The sequence below is a fragment of the Propithecus coquereli genome, unplaced genomic scaffold (assembly GCF_000956105.1).
Source record: "Propithecus coquereli isolate 6110/MARCELLA unplaced genomic scaffold, Pcoq_1.0 Scaffold41, whole genome shotgun sequence".
Lineage (NCBI taxonomy): Eukaryota > Metazoa > Chordata > Mammalia > Primates > Indriidae > Propithecus > Propithecus coquereli.
This window is the reverse complement of record NW_012149841.1, coordinates 7,075,945-7,092,758: the sequence shown is the minus strand read 5'-3', so window position 1 is coordinate 7,092,758 and position 16,814 is coordinate 7,075,945. Positions and strand designations below refer to the sequence as shown.

At 40.5% G+C, this 16,814-nt stretch overlaps 1 protein-coding gene across 1 annotated transcript in view; it reads right to left on the bottom strand.

Moving 5' to 3' along the window:
• Positions 1-16,814, bottom strand: part of FAM49A (family with sequence similarity 49, member A) — a 116,530-nt gene that overhangs the window by 7,376 nt on the left and 92,340 nt on the right. The window contains exons 4-10 of the mRNA XM_012653098.1: positions 5,997-6,118; positions 4,667-4,772; positions 3,258-3,394; positions 2,707-2,784; positions 2,412-2,528; positions 2,240-2,319; positions 686-812 (exon numbers count right to left, since the gene is read on the bottom strand). Coding sequence (XP_012508552.1) covers positions 686-812; positions 2,240-2,319; positions 2,412-2,528; positions 2,707-2,784; positions 3,258-3,394; positions 4,667-4,772; positions 5,997-6,118 — 767 coding nt within the window. The remainder of the gene's footprint in view (positions 1-685; positions 813-2,239; positions 2,320-2,411; positions 2,529-2,706; positions 2,785-3,257; positions 3,395-4,666; positions 4,773-5,996; positions 6,119-16,814) is intronic.

The window sequence follows — 16,814 nt, the reverse complement described above, 5'->3', positions numbered from 1 at the left end:
TCCGTCCTTGTCAAAGAACTCAGTCTGTCGGAGAGTCAGAAAATACAAAATGGCAAGTGCATTGGGGACCAGAGGAGCAGAAAGGCTGGACACATGCAGGAAGTGTGTTCCTAGAGCACATGTGAAGAGTGTCTGAAAGGAACCCACTGTCAGAGAGGAAGAGGAAGGGCACCCTGGCAGGGGAAAGGGCTCGCACATATTCAACTTCGGGGAAAGGCATGGAAATCGGGTGAGCAGCAGGTGGTGAGTGGCAGGAGAGGAAGCTGGAAGGTCATTTGGGATTTGGACACGGTGTGTTGTAATCCAGTATCTCCCAACTCTTTTGACACATTAAGATGCATATAAAAAAGAAACGATCTATTTGTATGGCAAATAGGTAATGAAGGGGCAGCTCGCATCTGAGTGACTGTTCATCCACTCTGCTCCCCTAGAGGCTGCAGGGATCAGCATCGCTGCACTGCCGGGATCAGCATTGCTGCACTCCTGCTAACGATTCTGAGGCTGAATGTTCTGTCCTAAGCACATGCCAAAGTCTGGGCTTCTTCCTCTGAGAACTCCACCAGGGGCTCTGTGTCCCAGAGAGATCATGCACTGTGGGGACAGAGCCCAGAGGGAGAGAAGCAGGGGATGTTTGACAACATTTGTGTGCTCGTATCTGGAAAGCACATTTCACAGTTATTCTTACGTCAATCTTGGATGTCTTGCAGAAAGCTCCAACGGGGTGGACGTGGTCGTAGAGGATGATGACTCCCACCATAACCCTCATGCAGAACATCAGCGTCTCCTCACTTGTAAACCTACTCCTGTACTCCCTGGAAGAGAGAACAAACGGCGCCACGTCAGTTCCTTGTCAGAGCATGTGCAATTTCGGCTCCACAACTGGCTACTTTAGACACTTCCAATCCTCTCTTGAGAACAATTCCAGACCTGTAACAACTAGTTAACATGCTCTTGAAAAAACTCATGATGATAATTCTCCTTCCTTCTATTCAATTAGCAATTCAGGGCAAAAACAGGGAAATTAAAGGGCAGTCAATTCTCTTTTCTCCGCCCTTCAGTGGGCCAGCTGGTCTTGTACATCACTCCCCCACCCATCAATCTTGAATGTTTTATAGCATGTCTCTCTGGCTGTCCAAGATTATAGAGAGTAATGGCTTCATTACAGAGAAAAAGAACCAGGCTCATTTCTACAGAGCAGCTATCATGTCTCCAGTCACAGTAACTTCCTTTGTTCAGATACAGGCTGCAGATTGAATTGGATTGACAAAGAAACCTAAAAGAAATTATGTACCATTCACTGAACCAAGAGTATTTGTGAAGTTTGAACCTTGTTCACTTACCTCGACAGGGTTCCGGATGATTCCAATAATTCAGGCCAATTCTGGAGGCTTTCTTAGTAACTATGTCATTATGAATTGGCCCCACTATGAAGATGACTACTCTTTCTGTCTTGGAATAAATCTTAGCTTTGGTATAAGTGAAATATTTGAAATTAATGCCATCAAACATTTGAACACAGCATCAGATTTTATAAGGTGCTCTTGATGCCTTTGGCCTTCCCAAACACTATGCAGAGTAGACGGCACGCGGGAACGCCATTAAACTGGAAACCGAGGCTCAGGAGGTCAGGCTGGGTGTTTACAGGCATGGAAGGGGCTGCAGACATAAGTGGAACCTAGACTTATGAGTGCAGATTTCTCCATAACCATTCTGCTTCATCCTCAGTGTGCTCAACTGTTTTTAAATATAGCAACTAGTAACTAGTTTAGGTACAAGGAAATGGGGTGGGGGGAGAGAGAGAGAGAGAGAGAGAGAGAGAGACAGACAGACCCCTATTATCACAGTCTTACCACTTCTACTCTTGGTTCTAAATCTTCTCTCAAATCTTTCTTACAATACACGTGTCATGGTACCCAGTCCTTTAGCACATCCCCCCCTTTGATCCTTGAGCATCTTCCATAATATCTTTGATTTGAGTCTTGGTTCAAATACGCTATGCAGTCTTTGAGAGGTCAGTTGACCAGTTTGGGCCTCAGTTTCTTCCAGTATAAAATGGGGATAATGACACCTGACACCTGGACTTCTTTTTGAAATTAAAGCAGATAATATACACGTCAACTTTAGTGTGCTGATCCAATGGTACACATCATCATCATCATCATCATCATCATCATGATCATCTTAACAGACCCTGGCTGGGTGAACTCTCAACCACGAATACATGTCTGATTTAACTTACGGAGTCTCCAGCATGACTTTACAGACACTTGTCATGGTACTGAGGCAGTCTGTGGTGTTCTCTATTGGCAGGGTTTTGTTCTAAACGGGAGACACAAAATGTATGTTAGCCCTGCTGGTGGCTCTTAGTGCAATGAAGGGAAAAAAGCACCTTATTGCTTAACTTCACTTACTTCGGAGACAAAGTGCATTGTGGCATTGCTAAGGGTTTTCAGCATTGGTGTGGCTTCTGCATAGAAGAGGGACATTCGATTGGCCATCTCGTTATTGACTTCGTTCTCAATGTCTAGCTGATGAAAATAAGAAGAGGAGATGCGATTATAAAGAGAAAGTCAAAATCCCCAATCACTCTCCTCTGGAAATTGAATTACAGACAAGGACTCTGTCTTCTCTCTGTGCTCTGTCTGATGCAGAAATCGAAAGAGCCATGGTGAAGGGTGCAAAGGCCAAGGAGACCCAGGGACTCACGTGCATGTTGTTGATGCGGTTGCGACTTATTGTTCTTCTGTAGTAGCTGAAGTCATTTTGAATAGCCGGGTTCCTCATCTGAAATTCAGAAGAAAGGAAAGAGGGTCGTCTCTCAGCAGCCGGTGGGAACATGATTAGAAGCCCAGACACTAGATTTTGTAAATATGGCATGACTTCTCTTTGTTACACAAAAGTCAAAGCAACTTCTGGTTAAAAATAAGGACCCACAGCTTCATTATTTTAAAATACGCTCTGTTTTTACCATAGACTAGATTTCAGGGAAAATATATTTGTTCTCAATAAGGAACAGACACTCTGTTTTCTCTGATTTCATTTGGCAGATTTTACATTTCCATATACAAATCATCATCTTAAATTACTTTCACCACATGGAATGCAAATTCTCACCACATTATATATCCCACTAGGGAAGGAGGAGCTACGTCTTACTCATTTCTCTATCCACCCACCCCACAGCACTAACGGAGTAGCTGTAAACAGTAGGTACTCAGGATAAATTTGTTGAACTTTCACAGCATATTCGGCCTAACCTTTAGCTCATCGAATCGAAGGGTGAAATGTAAAATTTCCGCAAACTCCTTTGCCAAGGCCTGCTCCCGTTCCAGGTGTTGGGTTGGTGTGTAGGGCGGGCAGGTCAGAGATTCCAATAAACTCTGAAGAGCTTTTTCTGCAAGGCAAAGGGATAAATAGATACACTGGAGGTGGCCCACAGGATCCTTCAAAAAGGATAGTTCTCAGGTCAGTTGACAATCTCAGGGATAACCTGCTTGGGTCTTTATTCTCCATGTCTTTCCCGATGACTGTGTGAGACATGCTGCAGGTGAGTGAGGAAGAGGGGAGTCCCACATGCCTGAGCAGGTTGCCTTCCTGTGAAGACCCCCGTGGCCACAGTGTTTTGTGAATGTGTCTCTCAGCTCAGCAGGACCCTCACATATTTAGTAGTGCCGATTCCTGACACTGAGAAAACCACAAATATGTAGTTCTGGATCATGTGTGTGAGACAGCCATTCATGATACAGGATAAGCTGAGAGAGCAGCCCTAAACACATGGGTTAGATTACTTGCTTTGCAGGGAAAGACTTCTTACCCTATTTTAGCTTTTCTCTGCATCTACATTCTAACCTAATCCCAGGAATAGTCTTCTGCAAACCTACTGCCATATTTATCTCTATTATTATTCTTGCAACAGTTTCAGTACCCCTACTTGTCTATTTCTAAACATCCCCTTTAAGTTTTTTCTTCAATATATTTTTCATAGCACAGAATCATTTAACCAATCTTCTATAGCAGGAGTTGGCAAAGTGTGGCCAAATCTGGCCCACCACTTGTTTTTGTAAATAAAGTTTTATTAAAACATAGACATGCTCATTCCTTTATATATTGACTCAGGCTACCTCATATATCTTTACTGTTGGGGACAGTCAATGTATCATATTGCTGGTCACACTGAGCCTGTTGTCCACCAGACTTGGCATTATTCTTACTTCTACAAAACCATCCTGTACCTGTACAGTTTTGATTTTTTTAAGCTTAAGGAAAGAATGTTTTTCTTGCATTTTACTATATTAACTTTATCACATGACTCCAGCCAACCAAGTTCTTTTTGGGTAGCAGGTAACCTCTGTCTTCTGACTTCTCTGATACTCAAAAATGTGATCAGCTTACAGTAAAACTATTAAGAGTTAGACACAGATGAGGACAAGATCAAAGGGACATCCACTACTAGAGACACTCTAAATGTGCCAATAACTTCAGGGGAAGAAACTTTGCAGTAGATGGAAAGAAATAAAAGTGACAAGAGTTGTCTGTGAATGGGCTCTCTTAGTCACAGTGGATGGATGTGGGGCATTTACTAATATGCTGAGCTCTTCCTGCTACCGTTTCAAACACCAGCACAGAACTTCAATGTGGGACATAAAAACTATAACCACATACTCACCTAGTCTTATGGAAAACTCGTAAAATCTCTTTAGCCTCACAACTAGAGGACACACTGCGTTCCAAGCTTTTTCTTGAAGTTGAATATCATTGGGATTTTGAATTGCCTACAAAAACATAGTTAGAACTGTTTGATTAAAAATAAGCAATACCCTCCACATCAAAATGCTTTTATGTTGGGAAAAATATTAATTAAAAAATACGATCCCTGCTGTGCTTTGCTAATGTGTACTATTTAAATCAACATCAGTTCACTGGACCGTTTCCCAAGATGCTCATTTAGAATGGAAATTTTAGCACTTGAACATTAGCAAATGGCTCTATGATTAGATCCTGTGTCATCTTACTTATTTCTGTTATCTCAAATACAAAAAGATGCACTTCTATATTGGAACAAACTCAGCCCTCACCATCACCATTTGATTCTTCTAAAGTAGAACTAGTGCTCATTATAAAGTGCCAATTCTGCAGATATTTTCCTTTCTCTATAATATGTATTACATTCCTGCCGGTCTGTAATGTTACCTAAATTACCTAAATTAAATGGTGACTCTTAAGGAGAAAAACCACCTTTTAATAGACTGTTACTTTCTCAGAAATGCTGTCTCATCTGGGTTTTAGCAGCTTGAGGATGATGACAGTAGTGGTGTTCTTTTCAGAAGGATGGGGGCAGTAGCAGTACGGTGTGTGTGTGTGTGTGTGTGTGTGTGTGTTTCCACAAAACTAATGCTTTCAAATAAAAGGAGTGTGAAGTTTCTTGCTTTTAAGGCACTGTGAAGTCTCAAAAATCAACCTGATGATTTTTTTTTCTTTGTTTGGGTGGTTATTTTCTTTTTCATTATTTTTGTAAATCTCAGGAGACATTTAGGATGACAGACCTGCAGTCTACTGAAAGCAAGGTGGTTTTGGCTGTCGTGTGTGACACTGGTGGAACCCGCCCAAATCATTTCAAAATGTGAGAAAGTACATGTCAACCCAGACTTCTTGATTCATATTCCAACTGTTGTTCGTATACTTCATATATGCATATTTCCCTTAAATGAAGTCATATACTGACACACTATAGTCTAAATGTGAGTCCTGTGATATCAAATTATGTCTGAGAAGAAAATGACCAATATTTGACATGATCTATAGCACTATGCGCTCAGAGTAATGCACTAGAACAAAAGGGACCACTCATACATTTTTTTTTAAGGGCACATTACCCTCCTTATTCTTCCTAGTACTCTAGGAAATACTAGGACTATTACTTAATCTTGCTGTGTGTGTGCGTGTGTGGTTTTCCCTCCTCCCAGGGTGTTGTCAGTGCAGTATTCTCATTGCCATACGTCTCGGATCTCCGGCCCTGCGCCTTTGTACGCCTGCAGGTCTGCGAGGATGCTCTCAGAATCCTGAAGGACAGCGCTGATCTGGTTCCAGATTTCTCTCTCTCCTTCTGTAGGCTGGGCATCTGCACAGCAGGGAAACCAAGAGACCCAAAGAGCTGGTGGTTACGGATAGGTTGGGAAGAGGATGCACATTCGGCTCTAAGTGCTGGACAATCTCACCTTATTCCTACAGGTTCGGTATCTACTGTTTAACCTAAGAGGCTGCCATGATGCTAGGAAGGGAAAACTAACACAACTTCTGCCCGTAACTCAGTTCAAAAGAGTCAAAGATCTTTCCACTCACATTAAAACAAGCATGTTGTAGGCACTCATTTATTTATGTAGAACACATTGTTGTGCACACCTGCTGTGTGTAAAGCAGCGTACTGGGTAATAGAAAGAATAAACATTATCTTTTGGGGTCTGCTTTTTTGTCTTTTTATTATTTTTTTAAAGATTAACATTTCTATTGTGGTAAAATATGCATAACATAAAATTTACCATCTTAACCACTTTTAAATACACAGTTCAGTGGTATTAAATATTCATAATGTTGTACAACCATCATCACCATCTATCTTCAAAGTTCTTCATCTTGTAAAACTAAAACTCTGGATTGGATCTGCTTTTAAAAAACAATTCCAACACTATATTTTATTTAACCCAATATATCAAGAATATTATAATTTCAATAAGTAACCAACATGGGTCTGATTTTAATAGGGGAAGTGACTGAATATTTGTTATGATTGAAAATCTGTGACTCTGAGTATAGATGGGAAAAACAGTTCCCCTCATTTTTCCACATAAAAATATATGCTGAAAAATTAGATAATTAACCCTTCAGAGCCATGACAGAGACATATCATTCATGAACACATGGGTGGGTAGAAAGCACTGAGATTTCTCATTGAACGTGATCTCATGCTCAAAAGTTTTCACAAAGACATGCAGGGAGTTCATTTTAAAGACACCTATTCTGTTATCTTTGGTCTTGACCATATTATCCACAAAAACAAGTGACACATTCAAGCTTAAATAAATGAAGACAGTATTCTAACAGCCACAGAGGCACCCTTAGCTCTTCAGTGAATTCTCAACTCATTACATCCCTGGAGCCAGTATGTGTTCTTATACCCAAGAGCATTCCATGGGGGCTAGTGGGTGGAGGGAGAGAGGTGGTAAAAACTGGGTTTTATTTATCTCACAGTTCCTACAGAACAGGCTAGTTGCCTGGGCTACTAAGGAAGTTCATCACTCCATCTAAAACAAAGGCTCAGGGAGATATCATCTCATTAAACTCTATTTTGAAATATCCAAATCCCAAGGCACCGAATGCTCTCAGCAGACTTTGCTAATGCGGGTGAGGAAAGAGTCTGGTCTAACACTCCCCGATCACATCCCAGTTTTGACTAATCTTTGTGAGAGTACAAAAGGTTGATCTTGCAAAAGAGTAGTCATTTGTGTGTTACTCTGGGGGTATAAAAGACAGAATGCACAAGGCCAATGATGGGGAAGAGAGGCACTGGCCGCGCTGACCGGGTGTTCAGGAAGGCTGGGATCAAAGGAGGGGCTGAGGCGGGTGGCTCAGTCACCCGGTGCTGCACCTGCACTCTCCACAGCCAGACCCTCGAGGAGGGAAGCCCATGGAGATTTCTAAATTAGTTTACTCATCGTGATGTCCCAACACCTAAGAAACTGGTAGGATTTCTTAGGAAATGAATGGTGAAATTCATCATTGTATGGTAATTCCCTTTAAAAAAAAAAAAAAAAAAGAACATCATAGGCCCTCATGGGTTATCAAGAAACTTTGCAACTTTGCAAATTCTACCTTCAAGGAACCAGACAATTTCAGCTAGGGGCTAAGGAGGCACTGAAGGGCACGTGCATCAGGATTCAGAGAAGGAGATGAGTGTGGTCTGGGGGAGTAGAGAAGTTAAACCTCAGGGATGGGACTTGAGCTGGTCGATGGAAGGCGGAAGCAAGTGTGGCATGGGAAAAGCCTTGGCAGCTGAACACAGCACGGCTGGGCCGGGAAGAGGAAAGGACCTGCTAGGCTGGAAGACAGTCTACTGGGAGACAGTAGGGAAAAAGAAACTTATTACAGATTGAGCATCCCAAATCCAAAAAATTCCAAAATATGGAAGTTTTTGAGCGCTGATATGATGCTCAAAAGAAATGACCATTGGAGCATTTCAGATTTTGGATTTTTGGATTTGAGATGCTCAATCAGTAAGAATAATATGAATATTTAAAAATCTGGAAAAATCCAAAATCCAAAACACTTCTGGTGCCAAGTATTTTGGATAAGGGATACTCACCCTGCACTCCTTGATCTTTTCATACCCATTCACTGTTTCCCTCAAACGTTTGGAGCATTTTCTCAGGTACAATATTATTCACAATAACAATCATTTTATATTTATCTTTTCCTGCCTTCCCAAATTTTTCTCTAATTGATACAGGTGCTTCAACAGAAACTTAAGAACCCACACACTTAAGACGGCTATAACTGGAGAAAGTGTTTCAGTGAAATAGAATCCCAGCGAAAGGCTGGCTGTTTCCAGGTAAGAAAAGTGTCAGGGAAGAAAATAAAAGAAAAAAAATGCAAAGCAAAGAACCTAAAAAACAAATAACCATCAAACACTCATTAACTCTTTCCCCTTTCCATGAATGTATCAAAAAATCACAAGCTAAACAAAGACAAGTCCCTAAAGAAATATTTATTTGGAGAAGAAGAAGAGCAATGCAGAGTCTGTGACCAGGATTCTGAGGGTTAAGACTGTTTGAGCAGAATTACAAAATAGCAGATGAAAGGAGAAGGCACCTGGAGGCCAGAAGAGGAAGCCTCTAATCTTGACGGTCACCTGGCTCCAGCTTAGCAAGTCACCACTTGATAAGTTTTAGACAAAACGGAATTAAAACTAAATGGACTAGAAGAGGAAATCTGGAAAAACAAACAAATTCTGCTGATGATTACTCAAACACAAAAGGAGAAAGATTTCAAGTCAGTTTTTAAGATAAAGGCTGTTTAAATGCTTCAGAAATAAGATAGTTTCTGTTAAGGTGGCCCAAAAATGGTGCTGGGGCTGGAAACAGGCAAGCTCCGCCCTCCATCCCAGGCAAAGGGACACTTTCTAGTACAAATGAATGTGGACAGTTATATGACCACAGAGAGTGGGACAGGTAACATGGGGCTGGTGGCCCTTCTCTCCCAGAACAGGCAGAGCTAGGGGGCTATGGTGGAGGGATGCCTTGCACCCCACTGCACACCTCTCCTGCCAGCCAGGGTGATCTGTGAGACAGGACCCTCAGTCCCCAGCCTCCCTCTCTGGGAACTGTTTCTTTTAGCAGATTTGTCCTATTAGAGATGTTTCTTTTGTGGTTTACTAGTGGTGGGGTGGGGTGGGAGAAACCCAATCCATCATTAGTTTTTTCATCTGGGCTTAAAAATGCATTGGCTCATTTTCTTCCGTAATTTGTTGGTCTTATTGGATGTCCAACTTCTTCCTCCTTCCCTGTCATGGAACTGAAGTCACTTCCTCTCCCAGCTATAATTAGACCCTTAGTGCTGGCAGCACGGTCCCCGCCTTCTGGGCCAGAGTGCAGTTAAGACTCTCAGGGGACTCACATCACAAGTGAAGTCAGCCTCCAAGGTGGAGAGTGACAGCTGGAAGAAACTCTAGGCTGTCCATTTGTCTGTCTCTCTTTTCAAATGGGAAAAGGGCTGTGTAACACTGGGTGACATTGAACATTGGCCCAAATCCCTATGGAAAATTCCATTATTCATTCTACTTTCACCCCCTAGCTAAATGATCAGACAGGCAGAACTCATTAATGAGAATCTTATCTGTTAGACTGTAGCACTCTGGCCATATTTGTTTCATTTGACATTATATTTCCAGGGTCTAACACAATGCCAGGCACATAGTAGGTGCTCAAGAAAAATTCCCTGAATAAATAGTTGAATGGATAATATAAATATACTTCTCACACTGTGTTTTGTGATGGTTTTTCTGCTTGTCTTTAAATTCTGAGATCTTTTGAGATAGCTGTTGGGGCACGCAATACAATAAGCACGTGATGAATCAGTGAATCAATGAGGAAACTGGCCAGGTGGTAGAGACTTACCCAAAGGAAAAGAAGACATTCTATAAAAAAGATATCTGCACTCGAATGTTTATAGCAGAACAATTCACAATTGCAAAGATGTGGAAACAACCCAAGTGCCCATCAATCCATGAGTGGATTAATAAAATGTGCTATATGTATACCATGGAGTTCTACTCAGCCACAAAAAACAATGGTGATCTAGCACCTCTTGTATTACCCTGGGTAGAGCTGAAGCCCATGCTACTAAGTGTCACAAGAATGGGAAAACAAGCAGCACATGTTTAAACTCACCACCAAATTGGTATTAACTGATCAACACTTAAGTGCACATATAGTAATAACATTCATCCGGTGTCAGGCAGGTGGGAGGGGGAGGAGGGATGGGTATATTCACACCTAATGCGTGCGGTACGCACCGTCTGGGAGATGGACACACTTGATGCTCTGACTTGGATGGGGCAAAAAGACAATACATGTAACCTGAACATTTGTACCCCCATCATATGCTGAAATAAATATAATAATAAATAAATAAATAAAAACGGTCTTATTACTTCTAGATCTTTTCCTCTGTCTCTTCCCCCCAAATGATTTTTATATGGTGACATCTCTCCCAGCTACCATTAAGACATATGTATTCACCTATAATAAAATTGGCTATTCACACCTTCACTAACATTTGTGTTTTTAAATTATCCATTATTCATCTATGCCTCAATGTCTCCTCAGTGTGGTTAACACACTAATAGGGTATTTGTTGAGTCTGGCACAGTGAAAAACTGCACTTATGTTTACTCTTTTAATCCTAAAGCTGTTACCATCTTGCCTTCTGGGAAATCCCTTTGAGAGGCTTTGGAGTCTACACTTTTGGCATTCTCCATATTCAGATCCAAGCAGTGACCATGTTTTTAAAATTTATTGTGTTTTCAGATGTCAAAGAAAGACATCTTTAACGGGACCTTGAAGAATTAGTGATTGAAAAGGTTACTATATTTAACCTATCAGCAACCCCTTAAAGCATTTGTTGAGTGAACAGGAACTCTGAACTATGGGCTTTGCTTTGCTATTTTTAACACAAAGATTGACCTTTAGTCAAAGAAAGGTACAAACATATGCACACACATACACACACCAGTAATCTTACTGATGGAAATGGTTTTTATTTCCACTTGCAGCCAGTAAATTCTTTAGGAATGTTTCTTCTAAGAACCACATTATAATTGTAAACTTCTATCATTGCCAATTATTTCATTGAGATGGAGGAGAATGGTTACATAAAGCTGGGGTTACTCCTGTCTAACAATGAAGCTGTTAAAAAGCCTGGTGATTTACACAGGCAATTTCAGAAACCAATACTTCTAGAAGCTCTGGAACAAGTGTATCCAGGCCATTATCCCAGGGATGATTTAAAGCTCTGTTCTGAACTTGCTATTACAGAAAGTATGAAAATGTATCATGTGCCCTGCGACCTTGCACACACGGAGTTATTGTCAAGAACTCACTAAATACCAAGTGTTCAGAGTTTTTAACAGAAAAAATACCTTCTCATCAATTAAAATGGTTAAATAGTATTAATTTTGTTTGCAGGAAATATATTGTTGCTCCCGTGGCTCCATCTGCTACTGATGGTGAATATTAATTGCCGACATTTTGGTGTTGCCAGAGGCAGGATGGAAGATGTCCTTGTGGAGCACTGTGATATTTATTTAAAGCAAATGCCTGGCATTCCACTGTGCTAATGGAGAGGAAAGTGGCTGTGTTTATCAGGAAGGTCTTTGGAGAACTTACTACAGGGCACAACGGCTGGCCTCAAACGGGAGAAGAGTCTTCAAATCAAAGTGTTCTTATCTCTGCAAATCAGCCAAGGACTCACCCTGTCTTCAAAAGCACCAGGAACACCCTTACCCTTTCCTAACAGCCTATTTAGGACTGCACGGAAAATCTGACAGAGAATCAAATCAACCTAAGATAATGTCAGAAAACACAATTTAGGTGGAGATGTTTTTGATTTTGAAGGAAGCCCTGGCATTTCATCAGTAGGATATATAGCTACCCCCGTGCCCCAATGACTGTTACATAAACACTGAAGAAAGATCCAGCAAGAAGGATCTGCCAAAGCTGTAAATTAAATCTATGCCCTTCTTCCCCACCCACTTCCTCACTCCTTCAATCCCTCTCCCCTTCTGGGTAAACTAAGAAACATAAATAATTACCTATTATTAACATCTGGGAATTGAAAATGGTAATGATTTATAGCAGAACACTAACTGCTTACGGAAACAGCATAAAATTGCAAAGGTCCATTGGAAAATATGTGTGACTAGGCTGACATATTTATTCATACAGGACATTAGTCATCTCACATCAGAGCCCAAAGCCCTTTCCTATGGAACAACCACACCAGGGCTGAAAAGAGCTGGAGGGTCAAGGTTCTGGAAGGGCTGTCTATTTCATTCACTTGCAATGGGATCGCTGTGGTGGGGACATTCCAAGGATGGCTACTGCCAGCTCTGCCACCCACTGAATATCAGACCAGAGAGCAAACCAAGTTATGTCTCTGGACCCAGGCTAGCTCCTGGTAATAGAGAGGGAAGCTAAGAATAGCCTGTCTCCTCTCTACCTGTACGGTCAGAACAAAGATGATGACGACATAGATTAAAAGCACTTATAAAGCCAAAGTATGAAAAATTAAAGGCATCATTGTCACCAAATCCCTGTATTGCCATAAATATTAATATAAAACTGCTTCCCAGGTCTGTTCTGGTTTTTTTTTGTTTTTTTCCTTTTGTCAAGTGAGGATACTAGACCAAAAGACACTGATATTTTCTGATGTTCCTACCCCACTTCCAAGATTATCGAGCCTCCTCTGTGCAGCCTTAGCGGATGTGAAGGTTGCTGTACCTTTCTTGAGTACTTACATGACAGTCATTGGGGCACAGAGTTAACGATACACTCTACTGATGAAATGTCAGGACTTCCTTCAAAACCAAAGACATCGTCACATAAACTGTGTCTTCTACTCACATTAACTTAGGCTAAAGTCACACTCAGAGAAGGACAGATGAAAGAAGAGATCAGGAGTGGCAGGAAGGGGCCTGAGTCAACAACCAAAACAAATTCCAGATGATAGGCTCATCTGACTCAATCCCCTTGTTTTAGAGAGTAGGAGTCTAACAGGTCAAAATATTCAGAGCTTTTTTGAGAGTACAATGATTTGGAGACTTTAGAATTTCCGTCTTAACATGGCCTGACTATTACTGATCCCAATGTTCTTATTATCTTAATAAATATGGTTTGTCTTATAAGAAAACCACTTTTCAGCCACTATCTTCTAAGAAACATTTTTTTCAGGACAATCTAGGACCTGTACTTCTGGTTGGCATAGCACCTGCTCTCTGTTCTATTACAGACTTCTTTCATACCACCTGTACTATTATCTCTGCAGCGTGCTTACCTCTTATCTCTCCAATAAAATTATATGCTCCTTGAAGAAGAGGTCATGTTCTTCTAGTGTTCCTATATTTATGTGCCATACCTCTTCCCTCCAGGCCTCCCTACCCGACTGAGAACCCATCCCCACTGTTGCTGTTTCTGCCCAAGGAATGCAGGGTATACTCTGTACATAATTACTTAATTAGCATCAATCAAAACCAAATTTTCTAGGCTTATACTCTGTGCCCAGTCCTACGCTGGACACTGGACAAAACACAGGATAATATATGCATACGATGGCACTCATTCAAATCCTCAGGGAGAAGTACACTAGTGAGGAGACAAATACACACTTGTAGAAGAAAACTAGCAAACCTTGATCCCTGACAGTGTCTCAGATAGCAGATGATTAGGTGGTACTTGGGGCTAACAGTCTGACTTCTCCATGCAGTTAATTCTGATACACTGACCAGATATTTTACACTTCCAAAATAGTGCCAGTCAAGATACAAGAAGAAGACAAAATCCAGATTTGCAAACAGACAGTAAAAGATTATGAGATAATAGAAAAATCAATCAAACATATTTAGTGAGTGCCTACTATGTGCCAATGGCAGTCCTAGGCACTTTTGGGAGATACTGAACCAAATATACAGTTCCTGTCCTCAAGGACCTTAGGAAGGTGAGGACACAATCATTCAATTTGGAAAATATTTACCCGGTACTTTTTGTAACATATGCCTGCCATAATCACAGGTGATCATGGAGATAAAGCAATTAATAAAATAAGCCTGATGTCCTCAAAGAAAGTTAAAGTTACAAACAATCAGTAATAATTTAACAGAACAATATAAGCAAAGTCACCATGTGGCGAAAGCTAAGTGGCAATGAATGTATAGACATTTCTCCAGAGCAACCAGTGTAAGCTAAAAAGGTTTCCCAGAAAAGATGACATTTAATATGACATCGTTGAAGCTATTATGTCACTCTCTCTTGGAAGTCTTTCCAGACTGGTCCTTCTCCAACTCTCTCTTCTATCTTATCACAGATCAAATTAATTATTCTCTCCTATGAAACCCATAGCACAGGATGTGACTCTGCTAGAGTCACCAACACTGCATTATAGATGGCAGTTTTCATGTCTGCCTACCTAAGTAAACTATTAGCTCTGCAGCTATTCACACCACAACTAGCAGAGTGCCTGGCACACAGAATACCCTTCATGCTAATCTGAAAAACTTAACCAAAACGACTGCAGTCAGGAGTGCTATTTCCACTTAAAATGAACATACAAAATGTAGTATATACATACAATGGAGTATTATTCAGACTTATAAAAAGGAAGTCTTGCCATATGTGACAACAGATAACCCTTGAGAGTGTTATGCTAAGTGAAATAAACCAGTCACAGAAGAACACAGACTACATGATTCCACTTATACGAAGTATCTAAAAGAGTCAAACTCAGAGAAGCAGAGAGTAGAATGGAGTGTGTGTGGGGGGGAGGGCAATGGAGAGTTGCCAATCAAGGGGTATGATGTTTCAGTTATGCAAGATGAAAAAGTTATAGAGATCTACTTCACACCAATTTGTCTACAGTTAAAAATACTATACTGTACACTTAAAAATCTGAAAAGAAGTTGATCTCATGATAAATGTTCTTACAACAATTAAGAAAAAAGAAAAATCAATCAAATATATTGTGTGAATTTGTTTCAATCCTGATTAGACCAAAAGAAAACCTATTACTTGCTGTTTTCAGAAAATCAGGGAAATTTTAATATGTACTATATATTAGATGATACAAAAGAATTAATGTTAATTTCATTAGGTATAAATCTGTGCTTATGTAATAAATTTTCACATTATTTTAAAAAAGATGTAAAAAAGTCACAGTGAATATTGCTCTCACCCTAACAAAGAGAACAAGTTAGATACTCTACAAAATTCTTGTTATTTTTAACCTGTAAAGCAGCCAGGGTTACAAAGTACCTAATGAACTATAATCCAAAAGGTGACCAGACTTTCCTAGGAGATATGGGACCAGAGGTACTTTCAGGTTTGACAGAGAGATGGTCAGAGGAGAAAGCTGCCATCAATGCAGGTAAGAAGAAAATAATTGAAATTTTCACACATATTACAAGGATGAGTATGAATTGCCATGAGGACTGAGAGGCCCTGGGAGTCTCAGGCAGAAGGGCAGTTTGTGTCTACCAACAAAGTCTTGTCCATGAACCTTTACCAAATGCTAACAAGAAAAACTGAAATCAGGAAAGGAAAACAGATAATCAAAAATAACCCTACCACTCTGTTTCAGGGGCTTTGGTCTGCTTAAAGATACACAGGAGAACTTAGAAAAATGCCTCTACATTCTGGGTCTTATCTAAGTATGAAACATGACTGTCTACTACTGGGGGAGGGGAGAAGAGCTGGGGAGATGTCCTCTAAGGCACAAGCAGGGCAGACTTGCTGTGGTAGACAGCAGGAAAATTGACAGAAACCCACCAGCCACTCTCCAGTACATGAGGATGAACTCTCTGCCAGTGCTGAGGCAGAGGAAGTGGAGAAAAGCCATCCTGAGAAGTAGGCACATATGGCCTACTGAAGCCTGAAGATGGGTCAGGAAAACAGAGACAGACTCTCTAGATTCCAAGCTTTGCTAAGGGGTCTGCTCTGATCCTTCCCTCCAAAATCTGAAGTTTCTAGTGAACCAAATATAACTTAAGCAACAACGTAGTCCAGACACAGACTGGAAGAACTCAACCACTCACACTAGTGGCCTGACAGAAGAGAAGGCATGCTATTTTCTGGGTGTAAATATTATTCACATCAGTTACTACTGTTCCTTAACACATATTGTCTGGCATTCAATTACGAAAATTAACAGACAAACACAAAGCGAGAAAATATCAAGAGAGTAAAGATTCAATAGAAACAGACCTAGAGATAACTCAGAGGTTAGAATGAATAGATGAGGATCCTATAATAGCTGTGATAAATATGTTAAAGGATCTAAAAGAAAAGTTTAATAAAATATGTGTAAAAAGTGAGAATTTTAGCAAATTCATTGAAATCATTAAAAAATGGAAATGCTAAAAATGGAAATTCCATATCAGAGATTGAAAATTCCATTTCATATGGGAAGTTCCATATTAGATACTTTCTACTAATGATGAGCTCATCATAAACTTGAAGACAAGGCAATACAAATTATACAAACTGTAATACAAAAAA